This window comes from Drosophila miranda (genome assembly GCF_003369915.1).
Source record: "Drosophila miranda strain MSH22 chromosome Y unlocalized genomic scaffold, D.miranda_PacBio2.1 Contig_Y1_pilon, whole genome shotgun sequence".
NCBI lineage: Eukaryota > Metazoa > Arthropoda > Insecta > Diptera > Drosophilidae > Drosophila > Drosophila miranda.
The window spans coordinates 34,317,352-34,331,065 of NW_022881603.1; the positions used below are offsets into that span (position 1 = coordinate 34,317,352).

General features: G+C 38.7%; 2 protein-coding genes across 8 annotated transcripts; both read right to left on the reverse strand.

Moving 5' to 3' along the window:
- Positions 1-693: 693 nt before the first annotated feature.
- LOC117189444 (WD repeat-containing protein 47-like) lies at positions 694-2,331 on the reverse strand. The gene is made up of 5 exons (XM_033394572.1): positions 2,152-2,331; positions 1,803-1,960; positions 1,331-1,733; positions 1,044-1,267; positions 694-974 (listed from the first exon to the last, which is right to left on the reverse strand). The coding sequence occupies exons 1-5, from the start codon at positions 2,185-2,187 to the stop codon at positions 749-751; spliced, it is 1,047 nt and encodes a 348-aa protein (XP_033250463.1). The 5' UTR covers positions 2,188-2,331; the 3' UTR covers positions 694-748.
- Positions 2,332-2,655: 324 nt separating this feature from the next.
- On the reverse strand, positions 2,656-13,084 carry LOC117185707 (solute carrier family 12 member 6-like). Of its 7 annotated transcripts, XM_033394569.1 has the most exons (22): positions 10,973-11,149; positions 10,181-10,337; positions 9,703-9,894; positions 9,340-9,473; positions 9,197-9,279; positions 9,033-9,135; positions 8,855-8,960; positions 8,667-8,796; positions 8,491-8,609; positions 8,210-8,428; positions 7,987-8,143; positions 7,665-7,924; positions 7,352-7,604; positions 6,927-7,289; positions 6,668-6,854; positions 6,395-6,610; positions 6,198-6,305; positions 5,809-5,862; positions 4,718-4,810; positions 3,188-3,321; positions 2,982-3,121; positions 2,656-2,904 (listed from the first exon to the last, which is right to left on the reverse strand). In XM_033394569.1, exons 2-22 carry the CDS (start codon positions 10,269-10,271, stop codon positions 2,813-2,815), a joined length of 3,234 nt encoding a protein of 1,077 aa, XP_033250460.1. In that variant the 5' UTR covers positions 10,272-10,337; positions 10,973-11,149; the 3' UTR covers positions 2,656-2,812. The 7 variants fall into 7 exon arrangements, with proteins under 7 accessions (XP_033250460.1, XP_033250455.1, XP_033250454.1 ...); XM_033394563.1 differs by lacking the exons at positions 5,809-5,862; positions 10,181-10,337; positions 10,973-11,149 and adding exons at positions 11,626-11,754; positions 12,918-13,081 and having other exon boundaries at positions 2,813-2,904; XM_033394565.1 differs by lacking the exon at positions 5,809-5,862 and having other exon boundaries at positions 2,813-2,904.
- Between the last annotated feature and the right edge of the window lie 630 nt (positions 13,085-13,714).

Consider the following 13,714-nt stretch of genomic DNA (forward strand, 5'->3'; position numbering starts at 1 on the left):
ACCTGGTCCTGGTCCTCCACAATGCAGTTCCATCCGCAGAAGTACCATCCCCAGTATTTATCCCCATCAAGCTTGGTTTGCTCATGCGTTAAATCGGTTAAATATTTTTGATGAAAAACAATTTGGTAATAATCGTTACCATTGTTTGCATATACAAAATGTAGTTCCTGACGCCGTCGTCGACAAGTGGTAACGGTTTTGCGCACCATAACCGGATACGAATGTGGAAATGAATGTGAATGATGACAAATTTTTCTACCTTTATCATTCGTGTATTAATCGCTAAGCCAGCCCTGTTACTTGCAACTGCAACATTGAATCCAACATAAATAAAATTATTTGCTTTAGAAAGTAAAACATTAATGGAACTGTGGGTTAGTAAGAAAGGATTAAATAAATATGTACCAAATATAAAACTTTAAGCCTGGTCTTTTATTTGTCTTTACTTCGAGCATTGAATATTAATTTTAAGTGGATGTTTCATTATTTATTTATTGATTCCAAAAGAGATAACGATTGCATTGCACCCAGTAACTTAATGCCTTTGGCCGGATTCTATGGTCGGTAAAGTCCTAGATTTAAATTAATTGCGAGCAAGCTGCATGGAATGGATTCCAGCTCTGGTTTATTTCATAAATTAGATCAGTCTGATCAACAAATGCATTGATCAATCAGCACAAATCAAATATTGACAACGAAAGGAATGCATTGACTCGTGGTTCGCCATCAGAGTAGGGCTCCGTGGCTATTACGAGGGAGGTAAGGCCCATAATGTGGCAGTTTTGTCCGCGGATGTTGAGATGAATGAAAATTCTGTTGGATGCCATCGAATGGTAATTGCTTTATCTTTATGCTCTGCCACCACCACGGAGGAAAGCTCATGTGCCAGATCACCTTGCAGATCTGTAAGCTTGACCGAATTGTCGTAGCTGCAAGTCAGCATGTAATAAGCGGAGGGAGAAAACCGAACGCACCTTTAAAAATACGAGAAATAAAGAAACTATAAGTTTGTTTACCCTAAATCCTATGGGCATTCGCATTACCTTATTTCAGCGCTGTGAGGATAAAACCGCTGTATTCGCCGATTTCCACGGATGTCATATAGTACGCACGAGCTATCCGCATGCCCGGATACGAGAAGCCTGCCTGTCGGATCAACGCAGACTGCTGTCACAGCAGAGTTTCCCAGTGTGTTATCCTTACGCTCATGCCCTAAGGTGTTTACCGAAACATTTACTCGAAGATCCCAAAAGCGTATCGTTTGATCCTGAACACAAAGTCAACTTTTATGAACATATATCAATGGGCAAACGGTCGGTTTCATGATTACCTGTGATCCGGATACGAACATTGCATTATTCCAGCTAAACAGGGACAAAATATGACCGGAATGGCCACTGAACGCCTGGAACGGGGTTCCTGAAACACAGTCGGTAATGTAGATCTTGCAGTCCCCAGCGCCACCGCTCACTAAGAGTCGTGACTTCGTGGAAGAGTCGTCAAGGAAGCACATGTCGCGAACAGTTCCATCGTGCATATTCAGCTCCATCTCGTGCCCCACCAGCTGATTTGTATCGTTGTTAAATCTCATATACTTGATTGTTTTGTCGTTTGATCCTGTGGCAATGATCTCTCCATCTCTGGACCAGCAATTGCAGTATATTGATCCTCGATGGTGCTTCGTCCGCTTGCACAGAACTGACGGTGGATACACGGTGGTCTGCTGCCCATTTCTAACAAAATATTGTATATTTATTATTTATTCACACTTTGTTCCGCAAAAAATGGCTATCAAATACTACCTTAGCTTGGAAAGTTGTGGATACTGACAGATCCGAAAAGTCTTTGAATTGGAGCCCACCGCGTACAACTTTCCATTCGGATGAAAATCGACACTCCGAATCGCCTGCGAGTCGCACAAAGTTGTAACTGCTTCGAAGTGTGGCCGTTCTGCATCGCCCTTTTGGCAAAGAGAAATTTAATTTGATTAATTATCTGAACAGTTATTAAATGCTGTAGTTAATGCATGCTATAACTATACTACATAAGTATATGCAAATATTTATGGCCTTTGTGCCTCTACTCTTTTGTTGCCAGCCAGCAAACTGCTTGCGTGTTCAAAATAAACAAATGCGTCTAACCAGCGCTTACCTTTCTTAAATCCAAGTCCTTAGCTTCAGAATTCATGAATGCTGCGTTTATCTTTAGTCTTTTTGTAATTCCAAATTGTAAATAGAGTATTTTTCAGGTATTCCGAACCAATGTATGTTGTTCACCAAGCCCCTCAGCCATCGATGGTAATAGGCCGTACGACTCTCCACGTTTCAATTATTTATTTTTGAGAGAGACGGGCAGTAGAGTCTGTGTTGGGCAACGTTTTAATAGATCTTTAACACCCATACGATTTGTATGTGTGTTGGGTGGAATTGAAGCAAAATAGTTTAGAATAGTAGTTATGTATACAGTAGTTATGTATTGTATGTATACACAACGATACTTTGTGATGTACATTGCTTAAATTTTGTCGGCCTGGTTTTTAGTACAGAGTCAGCCCCCTCAGTTTTCCTTCGGTAATGCAAACCTCACCACACATTAGATCAGTATTGTGACAGCCTTTGAGCCAAATACGAATGACAAAAATGGTACACTGGTTCATCATTGTTACAATTTTTTGATATTTTATTTAGGTAAAAATAAAACATTTGGACATATGATTGAATATAACAAACTAATAACCTTCTTTTAAAAATTTGATTGATTCTTAAACTTGTCTAGTGTTGCGAACTCTTATAAAACTGAGCGATTAATGCTCTTAAGAGTAAATTGTTATAACCTCGCGGCCTCCACCACGAACCATTAACACTTTTTCAAGACCCTCTGTTAATACTTCCAGAAATTCCATATCTAAAATAGAGAGGAGAGTCAAAAATGAGTCACAGTTCCCAGGTTTGAAAAATCTCTCGGTAGATCGATCTTCTTACAATTGCTTTCACGCTCCGCTTTCACTTCCCTAGGTGGTCCTGGTAAATTCATTATGACCAACTGGGCATCCTGTGACTTTTCCACAATAACCTCGTTCAGTTTTATTGCTGTGTGCATGCGACGAACATTGAACTCGTCCCTAAAATTGTTTTTTTTTTTTAAATTGATTAGGTCCATCAACTGGACTGTTTAGGTTGTGCCTTACGGTTTCACATTGGACTTGAATTTGCTGTCGGCTTTCTCTGCCGATTCATCCTTTTTAGAAGTAGCTTCGGGAGCGTCCGTCTCCTCGGGACCGTCCGAATCAATTGAGTTACGTTTCTCATCGTTATGAGACTCCTGCAGAAGCAACGACCATAAATATTATCAGAACAATAGAAATGTAGACCTATCTACGAATGACAAGTGCCGGTGATTATAAAAAACAGAAAAGTTCATGTAAACTCATTGTCAAAAAGCGAAAATATTTATAAAACCAATAACCATATCAATTACAACTAATTTGATGTACGAATGGATGGATCCAAAACAAACGTCTCTATAGGTTTTACTCTTTACTTGTTCGTTGATCCCACTTAACTTTTATGTATTGACGGACTGGAAGTAATGGTAAATAATAATTTAAAAACGAGGGGGAACGTTGTGAGTTGCTGCGGACACCGCAACTCTACAGTTATACCCGATACTAAGTCAGTATGGCTCTCCTCCGTCAGACGCCGCTAATATTAAACGACACGACAAAGAGTGCTAGAGAGACAGAAAATCAGTCTGAACGTGACGTCGGGCGCTGCGTAGCCACTGCAAATTGATTTCTTGCTTTTGGCTACAAAAATGATCCGATCTGATCCAGATTCAGCAACCGGATAGATATGGTCATTCTCTATGATTCTGCGTTTTTAGTTTTCTCGAATCTGCAATATTGTGGATGCAACAGATTTTCGTCCTTTGTGGGGGCGGAAGGGGGTGGGTCGAAATTTTGAGATATACGTTTTATAGTGAGATCTAACAGAAGTGCGGATACCAAATTTGGTTACTCTAGCCTTAATAGTCTCTGAGATTTAAGAATATCCCCAGATTTTCATCCTTTGCGGGGGCGGAAGGGGGTGTGGCGAAATTTTGAAACAAACTCGTCTCGGTCCGATATATTAGGAGTGTGGACACCAAATTTGGTTGCTCTAGCTTTTATAGTCTCTGAGATCTAGGCGCTAATGTTTTACTCTAAGCAAAGCCGCCTATGCTACCTGTGTGTTAGAGAGAGACAGGAAGAGAAAAAATGAAATTGTTTTCTTGATGCTGGCTATAATAATAATACGATCCAATTCAGATTCTGCAGTCTAAAAGATATGGTCATTCTCTACGATTCTGCGTTTGTGGTTTTCTCGTATCTTTAAAATTGTGGATGCCACAGATTTTCGCCCTTTGTGGGTGCGGAAGTGGGCGGGGCAAAGTTTTGAAATATTTTTGTAGCAGTGACATATCACAGAAGTCTGGATCCAAAACATCGTTGCTCTAGCTCTTATAGTCTTTGAGCATTAGGCGCTGAAAGGGACGGACAGACGGACGGACAGACAGACAGGGCTCTATCGACTCGGCTATTGATGCTGATCAAGAATATATATACTTTATGGGGTCGAAAACGATTCCTTCTGGACGTTACACACATCCACTTTTACCACAAATCTAATATACCCCAATACTCATTTTGAGTATCGGGTATAATAAAAAGAGTACATACGTGATTCTGTGTTTCTTCTATAGTTGGATCGGCAAACCGAACTTTCGACGCCGTTCTGGTGGCGTCATAATGGTGGTCTACAATTGTTTGGACCTGGAAATGTTACCATGATGCATATGAAAAAACGGTTGATCAAGGGGAAGAGGCCAATACTTTTCAGGGGAATAAAGTACGAGTATTCTCGGGTTTCACACAACAAACTAAAACTGGAACTATCTGTTATACAATATGGGTATTCCCAATGGCAAATTTTCAGCTAATCTGATCATTTGAATATTACATTTGGATCCGCATGCCGAAATTATTTATTAAAGTGCAACAAATATCAAGATTGTATAAAGCTCGAGGATAGGATACCAAGCTGGATAAACCACTCAAGTGCCTTGGGTGTATACAAAAGCTATCCAAATGATTACACATGACGCAAACCGCAGCACACTGGAGTAAAAGTATTTATGTATATATGTATAATATGATGATATGGGCAATGATTCGATATCAAACTTTTGGCACAAACCAAATTGTATAAAAGAACATTAAAATGAAACTCATATTTGGAGCATGGTGGAACTTAGAACTATCCAGCATAAAGCAATAGGTAAATTATATCAAATATTATTATGTACGTAACCTAACCTATATAAAGAGTATGCTGATTTAGACAATTAGACGTGACCATGCCAGCCCAGCAATTGCCGATGATCTGTTCATGAAGATTACTTTCTAATGAATTACAGTTCTGAGAAATCCCGTCTCCTGGGTAGATGCATATGTATTTACGCAATATGCAATATCGTAGGGTGAGTATTCCTTGGATAATATTTTGTATGTAATATAGTCGCGGAATGTGTGTATAAATACAATTCAAGAGGGTTTTAAAAGATCCATGGGGTGTTTGCTTTAGCCACAAATAATGTACATGTACTGGTACAACAAAGAAATGTATGATATGAAAGGATGACAATGAGAATCACACATGTATGTATTTGTATATAGTATGTACATAGATAAACACACAGAATGTTTGGGCTAATGAAAAGTTTGTATGTATATGTATCTTTATATATAGTGATTCTGTAGATATTCTTTACCAAAGACAATTTATTATCTCTGGGTGTTTCCTTAAAATCCATTATAGTCTGAACCTTTTGATTTTCAAATATACAAAGTGTAAAGTTTTAATTTCGATCTCAATATTCATATGGATAAGAAGTCGATATATTGATGGGAAACAAAAGCCGATACGGTTTCTACTTTTTTCTACAGTTGAAGTAAGTAAATAACTTATTTTCGTATAGAAATAATGCTAATAAAGATTTAATTAAATCAATAACTTAATGTGCAGTATGAGTTGTAATCATTAAAACTAAAAATATATCATGTTAGTATGAAGACCTGAACTTTAAATAATCTGCAGTACAGATGTCATGACCATAATGAAACGTTTTTTTTTTTTTCTTAACAAAAACCAAATACTCACCACTTTGGAGTTCTCTTTTTTATTTAAACCTAATGCTCTCAGCATCTGATTGCGCTGTTCCATCATGAGTGTTCTCTCATAGGTATACGCAGAAATGTCGCTGTTATTCTGCAATGGTTTACCAATAAAGAGAAATATGTATATGATTTATTATGCTTTAGCTATCTCCATGGGATGGGATGGGTGGTTTGCTGTACCATTTCAACCACTTCAACATCGGCTTCAATTCGAAGGTGGTACAGGAATGTCTTAAGATCTTTCTTCATTTGAATCGAGTTGTCCTCGATTTGAGCAACTGTGAAGATGCGTAGCTTGCAGTTACGCCATGTGCGATGTTGTTTTAGCAAGAATGGCAGCAGCATAAGCAAACCTCCGTCGTGGACTATCCACCAAATATCAATATTGCCACCAATCTGAAAATTTTATACAATTAATCGGCCAGTTAAGGGAAATGGGTTTCTCTTTACTACTTTGTGGTTTGATTCTGGATAGAAGTTGATTCCCTTTGGCACCATCAGAGCCATGTGGCAGGCAGCCACTGTTCGCACTGTTTGGATAAAAGTCCTCCAGCTATTGCGGCCCTCTTGCCTCCAGCTATACGGCCAGCCAATGATGACTGTGTTTGGCTTCATTCCCCCCAGGCCAATTGTTTGGATGCTGTAAGAAAGATGATATGCTGATGCTACGCGCTCTCGTTGCTAGGCGCTCGGGATTCGGAGACCAACTTACACTGAACTTAGACCTTCTCCGATCTGTTGGGCCACCAAAATATCACAGAATCCCTTTACCTTCTCGTCGGTCATGTACTTGCGCAATGTGGATTTTGCGTCGACGGCTTTGTTTGCAATTTTTGTGTGGTCGCCTTTTAACACAGACACACAAATTGTCAATCCTTTGCCAGCTTTTAGCTGAGTAGCAAAGGAGAATATTTTCCTATACTTTGGCAAGAGGTTGTCGTTGAGCTTCGAAAGCACCAAGATTTGCGGACGCCAATTTTTCGTATGCGGTGGGCCTTCCTCTAGACGGAGAAGGGAGAACCTCGCGGCAGTGAGAGCCATTCCACGAATGCCATCACCCCACTCCTTCTCGGCTCTGCAAACGCAAAACAGAAAAGTTATAATTCCATCACATTCGAATATTTTAATGTATCATACCCGTGGTATTCTATATATTTGTATATGACGACGGCCATTCCCATAGCAAGCAGAGCAAAATACCAGGAAGTCATGATCATGACTGATATGCAGAGCGTCAGGCCTATCAGGGATAAGCTCCAGTGATAGAACTTAAAGCGCGGTCTCCAATTCGGTGTTCTGAGTAAAGTTTGTACGGCGCAAGCCAAATTTACGAATCCGTAGCACATGAGAAAGAACATGGATAGCAACGGCGCCAGCAAATCCACATTACCTTTTGATACAAACAAAGCAATATGACATATTACAAAACATGAAGCAAATTCAAGCTTACCTAGGAGAATGCCGCAGTGGCAAATGACTATAGTCAGAAGCAGAGCTCGGGTGGGTTCTCCACGTTTGGAGGACTTTGCAAACGGCGCCAAAAATGGTATGATTTCATCTCTGGCTATTGCTTGGAGCAAACGGGGGGCGCCAGTCAAACTTTGTAGTCCAGCTCCAAGGGTCGATAGGAACGACCCAATCAGTATAACCCATTGGTTTGGCCAGGCGATATTTGCAACGACCAGTTTTCCGCCGATCGATTGTCCAAATCTAGAAATAGGTTAGAATTGACCCTATTAATTCTTTCCAGAATGGGTCAATTGGCAGCTTACTTGTCTCTCAGCAGAAGATTGTCCACTGTGCCGGCGAAGAACAAGACGCTGGACAAGTAAACAGTGCTGGTTGTCAGGATGGCACATATCGTTCCTATTGGTATACTTTTCTGGGCATCAGCAAGGTCGCCCGAGCGATTGGATCCAGCCATGATGCCTGATTTGTGACAAAAACTCGGGTCAAATATGGATAACTTTTATATGAATAGAAACAAAAACACACCTGTGACCGATGGGAAGAAGATGCCGATAAGCAGCGTGAAGGTAGTGGTTATATCGGCCATAATTTGATTGTAAGATTCGTTTCCGATGTTCTCAATGTCAATCGAACGGTGGCCATACGATATAAGCTGTCCTTTCTCCAAAAACGAGGGGAAGATATTATCATAGAAAACGCCGCTGGCAAGCCCTTTGATGCCCTTCACTTTGGAAACATTATTATCTATTAAAAAACAAGTCGGATTTAAAAAGGTTTCTGCTTCAAGCGGTTTGTATCTTCATTACTTAGGTAGTAATCATCGCAACGGTTATTCGGGCAATAGATATCGCGCATGAATGAGTCATCCTTTGTACAATTGTCTATGGGAATGTCCTTCAGAAGTCGCTTTCCAAGGACACACATGCTGCAATCAAGTAAAATGTTATTTTCGATTCTCACAAGATACGATGACTGCACTTACTATAGCTTTTCGTTGCCATGAATATTGTCAAAAATACCGACATACACTGCTATGATTGAGAGTATTACACAGGCCAGTGCCACCGTGGCAAACTTATTGACAAACTTGACGCCCACGAACACAATTAAGCCTTGGGAATTGAAAGACAACCATTAATTCTTGCCTTTCCTCATCAGATTTCAGCTTACCCATAAAAATGAGCAATACTGTGCCGTAGACCCGGAAGTTATTGTACATGGCATCGGCATCCTTTGTGAAGTCCCCAAAGATCGATGCCCAAGGTGCCATATATGTCTGTATGTAGTGAATGAGTGCGTCGTTGTAGACATAAACATATTAATATTACTATTTTTTTTTAGAACTTACCAATACAATCTCAACAGCACCAACAATGTACATCGCCGCTGCCAGTGTGGTTCCCGTATAGAAAAGCATCCCCACCGCACCGCCAAATTCAGGTCCAAGGGATCTGCTTATGAACACAATACATTTAAAATTGAGAGTACTCGGATTTGGGGTTTTAAAATTACCGTGATATCATGAAGTAACTCCCTCCCGCCGGCACTACTCCATTTGTTGCAATAGCTGACATCGAGATCGCCGTTAGCATCGTCTAAGAAAATTGTGTTAATGGAGCTAAAGTGGGCTGGAAAATTATCGCAGAGTCTCTTACCACACAGCAGCAGGTCAATACAATTAAGAATCCACATATTGCGCCAGCCGTACCGACAACCCATGTTAACCGAATGAACAATATTACTCCAAAGATATTTTGAATGCATGGCAAGAACACTCCAATTAGGGTACCTACAAATACAAAGCCAAGCAGCCAGAGAGAGATCGTTTACTCAATTCGAAAGAACCTTATCCAAGTGAGGCATACATAGTCGTTGAGAATTTCCCACGAATCAGTTAATTATTTATTTACGATTATTTGGTGGCATTGGCGGAACGCTTTGGTTCCATCATTTGAGATTATTTCACGAGAAATACTCTCACAAGTACTCGCAAGTTAATTAATTTGTGTACAACATACCCATTCGCGCCGATGGTGCTGGTGGCTTTGCATCGGGATCAGTGGCCGCTGGTATCGTGTTTTCATAATTGGCAATTGATGAAATGAATGTTGATATATGGGGCCTGGTCGCCAAATCATCATCGTATAGATAGAGATTTGGGTCGATATTAGACTTCTGGTTTTCTTCAGCCCTGTGGATATCACCTGAGTCTGCAAATATCATTAGAGGTTCATTCAACAAACGTATTGGCTGTACTGTAGCAAGAAAGAGGCGGCGTCAGATATGTCATAGTTTTCAAATGACTAGTAATATATATGTTACGGTAAAATAATCTAAAAGTTTTATAAACGATTATTTAAGTATAGATCGAAACTGTAGTGTGGGACAGCTTGTTGTAGAATTCGTCCACTAAATCGACAAAACTTCTTAAAATCTAAATACGATTATACATAAGAGTACTTGTATGTATAGTCGGTAATCCTCTGCATACCATACCTTCATTTTTTGTATCGTGTACTGTGCCATTGTGTTCGGATGATATTATTTCCATTTCATCCGAATCATCTTTTGCACTGTTACTTTGCATGTTAACGTTATGTTCGGGTTTAAAGTTTTCTTCTAGATTGCACTTTTCACTTAAAATTAGGTAACACTAGAAAGTATTTTGAACGAGAATTTAGTAGGCATAGCATTGGACATATCTTGTATATGTACACATCTACATATATGTATTATATAACTAAAAGGCGTGGTCCATTCAGTGCGGGTGCGGGCCGGAGGTAGGTTTTTCTGCTCCTTTGAAATAGGTTGATTTGCAATCACTTGGGATTGTATTAGTATATTCGCTCGCACACATAAATATGTATACTCGTACTCGTACTTGTATGTGGAGAGCTACTTGAATGAGTATTAAAGGCAGGAGATCAAAACAAGGCAAGGGCCACGGGTGCTCCAGAGTGAAGTGCGGACATTATGCGAATAGAGGGCAGGATGCTCACACAGTGGCATCGCGGACGGAAAATATGTAACCGATTAATTTAGGTCAAGGATTTTCAGCCCCTCCTCGTGCGTAGGTAGCTGAACGGCAGTGAATTGGTGTTATTTCGGAATGTGGAATGGCGCGTTCGCCTGGCCTGGCGGAGCACCCATCAATGTTAATATTTCTTTGAACTGTTACGAAACGAAGAAGCAAACAGCACTTGAAACATTCGAATACGAATGGGAGAAAATACGCACGCCCTCGGATTATGACTTCTCAATTTGCAAACACTTAATAATTGAACGCACTTTTATTCATGTGTGTGTTTGATTATTGTTGGATTTTCGTCGATTTTTAAAAGTATGTTACATATTATAAGCGCTCAAAAAGAACTGGTTTTTCATGTTTTTTTAAATTTATTTGAAAGAATATTCTTTCTAAAATTATTTTAGTCGAGCGAAAACGCTCAAATGTATGCTACTTCTCGTCTAGATTAATAGAAAAACTAAGAAAACTGTGTATTCGGCCGAATAAAAATTATGTTGCCCAGGACCCTGAGCGTTCAATTGAGACGAAATCGAAAGCTTTTGACTACACACAATTTCTATACACACACTCTTGCCGAGAGCAAGCTTGCTTTACAGCTGAGAGTAAATGTGTCAGCAGGGCACTCTGGATTTTCACAATTGGGGCACAGTGAGATTGAAATGCAAGCCCATAAGCTCTATACGACGTTACAGTAGTCACCAACGGAGCATGGAAATTTACAACGCCTATCAATACAAATAGTTTATAGCTCTTAGCTTTAGCCAGAAGATGCGCATGTCCTCAATATATAAATACATACATAAATTAGTCGAACATTTCTAACAATTGTATGAAAACTTTCATCATTAACATTAAGATCATGAAAATTTTAATTTTTCTCGCAATAAGTTACGTAACGTTAATTGATTCTCACCTAGTGTTTCATCGTGGATATCTCCCAAAAGCTTTCCACTTGCTTTATCTTGATGATAATCCAATACGGTGTCTTCGTCTGCTTTTGTGACTTGAAATCTATCTGGCATATTTGTTATTCAAAGGCACTCTGAAAATGGAGATAATATTGTTAATGAAAAACTTTCATCCGCTACTAGAATAATACGCGGAGATCATTTTATTTTAATTTTTTCCCCAGACTTTAGCTCCCCAGAATTTTTCACCAGGATCGACTCATATTAGAAAACCAAAGAGGGCCACGCCACGCCTAAGTCATGTTTTTGTTATATCACAGCAAGTGTTTTATAGCTTACTGATACCATATGAAAGGGTGTGTGAAATGGATTTATGCATTTTGGAATCATCTAAAATATCATTAATAGATACGTCTTTCAAAGTTGAAGAACTCTTATATAATCGATTGCACAATAACTGGTTTGATTTATCATGACCCGATTGCACGGAAACATAAGATACGATAAATCAATTCTCTTATTCTACAACAAATAATTTAGCTTTTGCAGAAAAGTTTTCATATATCAGCTAAGAAATCAGTGCTACTACCATTCTGAAACATGGGTACAAAGAAATTCCAAAATACATTTTTTTCTGACACTAAATTGCATGTGATTTCCCATGCGATTATTTGAATATAAAACCCATAAGATAATATGAAATTTAGATACACAAATGGAGGGATTGGGAACCAAGAACTATTTTCACTACTCTACTGCACGCACATGCACATAGATATGTACATATATATGTAAATGCATACAAGAGTATCTCCATCCAAGATTATCATGATCATTTTCCTCTTTGATTTCGGATAGCAGCAGTCAATGTGCTTACTTGTGTGCGCGACGGGCTTCATAAATATGTATGAATGTGTATACGTATACCATACAAAATCATTAAATAAAATATCGTTCAGAAAAATATGTATGTATGTACATGCATAGCCGTACATGAGTGCATTTCAGCAGGAACATTTGTAGTTATCCGCACGTAAAAATATGCCTCGGATAATATGAACGGGTATGTATGTATGTATGTAAGTATTATCTAACAACAATCAAGACGTAGGGTCAAATACAGCACTTATTGAAGCTGTCGCACAATTAAACAAATCTCACATTGGCCAAAACAAAGGTACATACATATGTATATAAATACATATGTACATATGTGCATATGCACAGACATTTCATACGATTAAGATACGGGAAAAATGTAATGTTTACGCGTAGAAAAATTTGTATTTCCATTTACTTGCAAAGCGCCTGGTAATCGGGGATCGTCGACACTCTGCGGGCTTGTAACTTCCTTTCTTGTTATTTATTAATTATTGTTACTCCTTCTTTTCTCCTTAATTTTAGTGAACTTTTCAATTGTACGAATAAAATAAAACTATCATATTAAAGGCGCATGAGTAATACAAAATGATTTTCTACTGTATATGATTTGGAATCGCGAGTTGGGGGAAATACTGTTGTATTAATGAAAAGTATAATTGAAATCAAATGTAACTCATAGGGGAACGCATGAGTAGCGAGTGTATTTTGGAATTATTTTTATTGCAATTAGCACTCTAATTCCAATGATAGCATTTTTTGATAATTTTTATTCAGCATTTGTGAACGCCCAAATTTACGGTTTCAGGTCCAAATTTATAAAGCAGTTAAAAGTGGCTAGCATGCGTACTTATGTGCATATGTATATACATGTATACATATATAAATATGTGAATACGTATCATAATCGTAGCTACAAATATATGCTATTACATTAAATCCAGCATTTAGTTATTTTAGTTCTAATGCGCCAGCCCAGCCTTCGTGCAGCCGGTATATATGTACATATGTATGTGTGCCCTTTTGAGCATTTTTACATTGATGTAGGTTCATATGTATGTATACATACATTTGTTTATGATGTATACGGTTGATGATTTCGATGAACATCAATCCAAATTAGACACAGTTGTGGAAAAAATACTATCATGCTAAATATACCAGAATGTATTTTTTTTTTGGTCGCATCCACTACGCCTCAAGCTAAGACAGAAA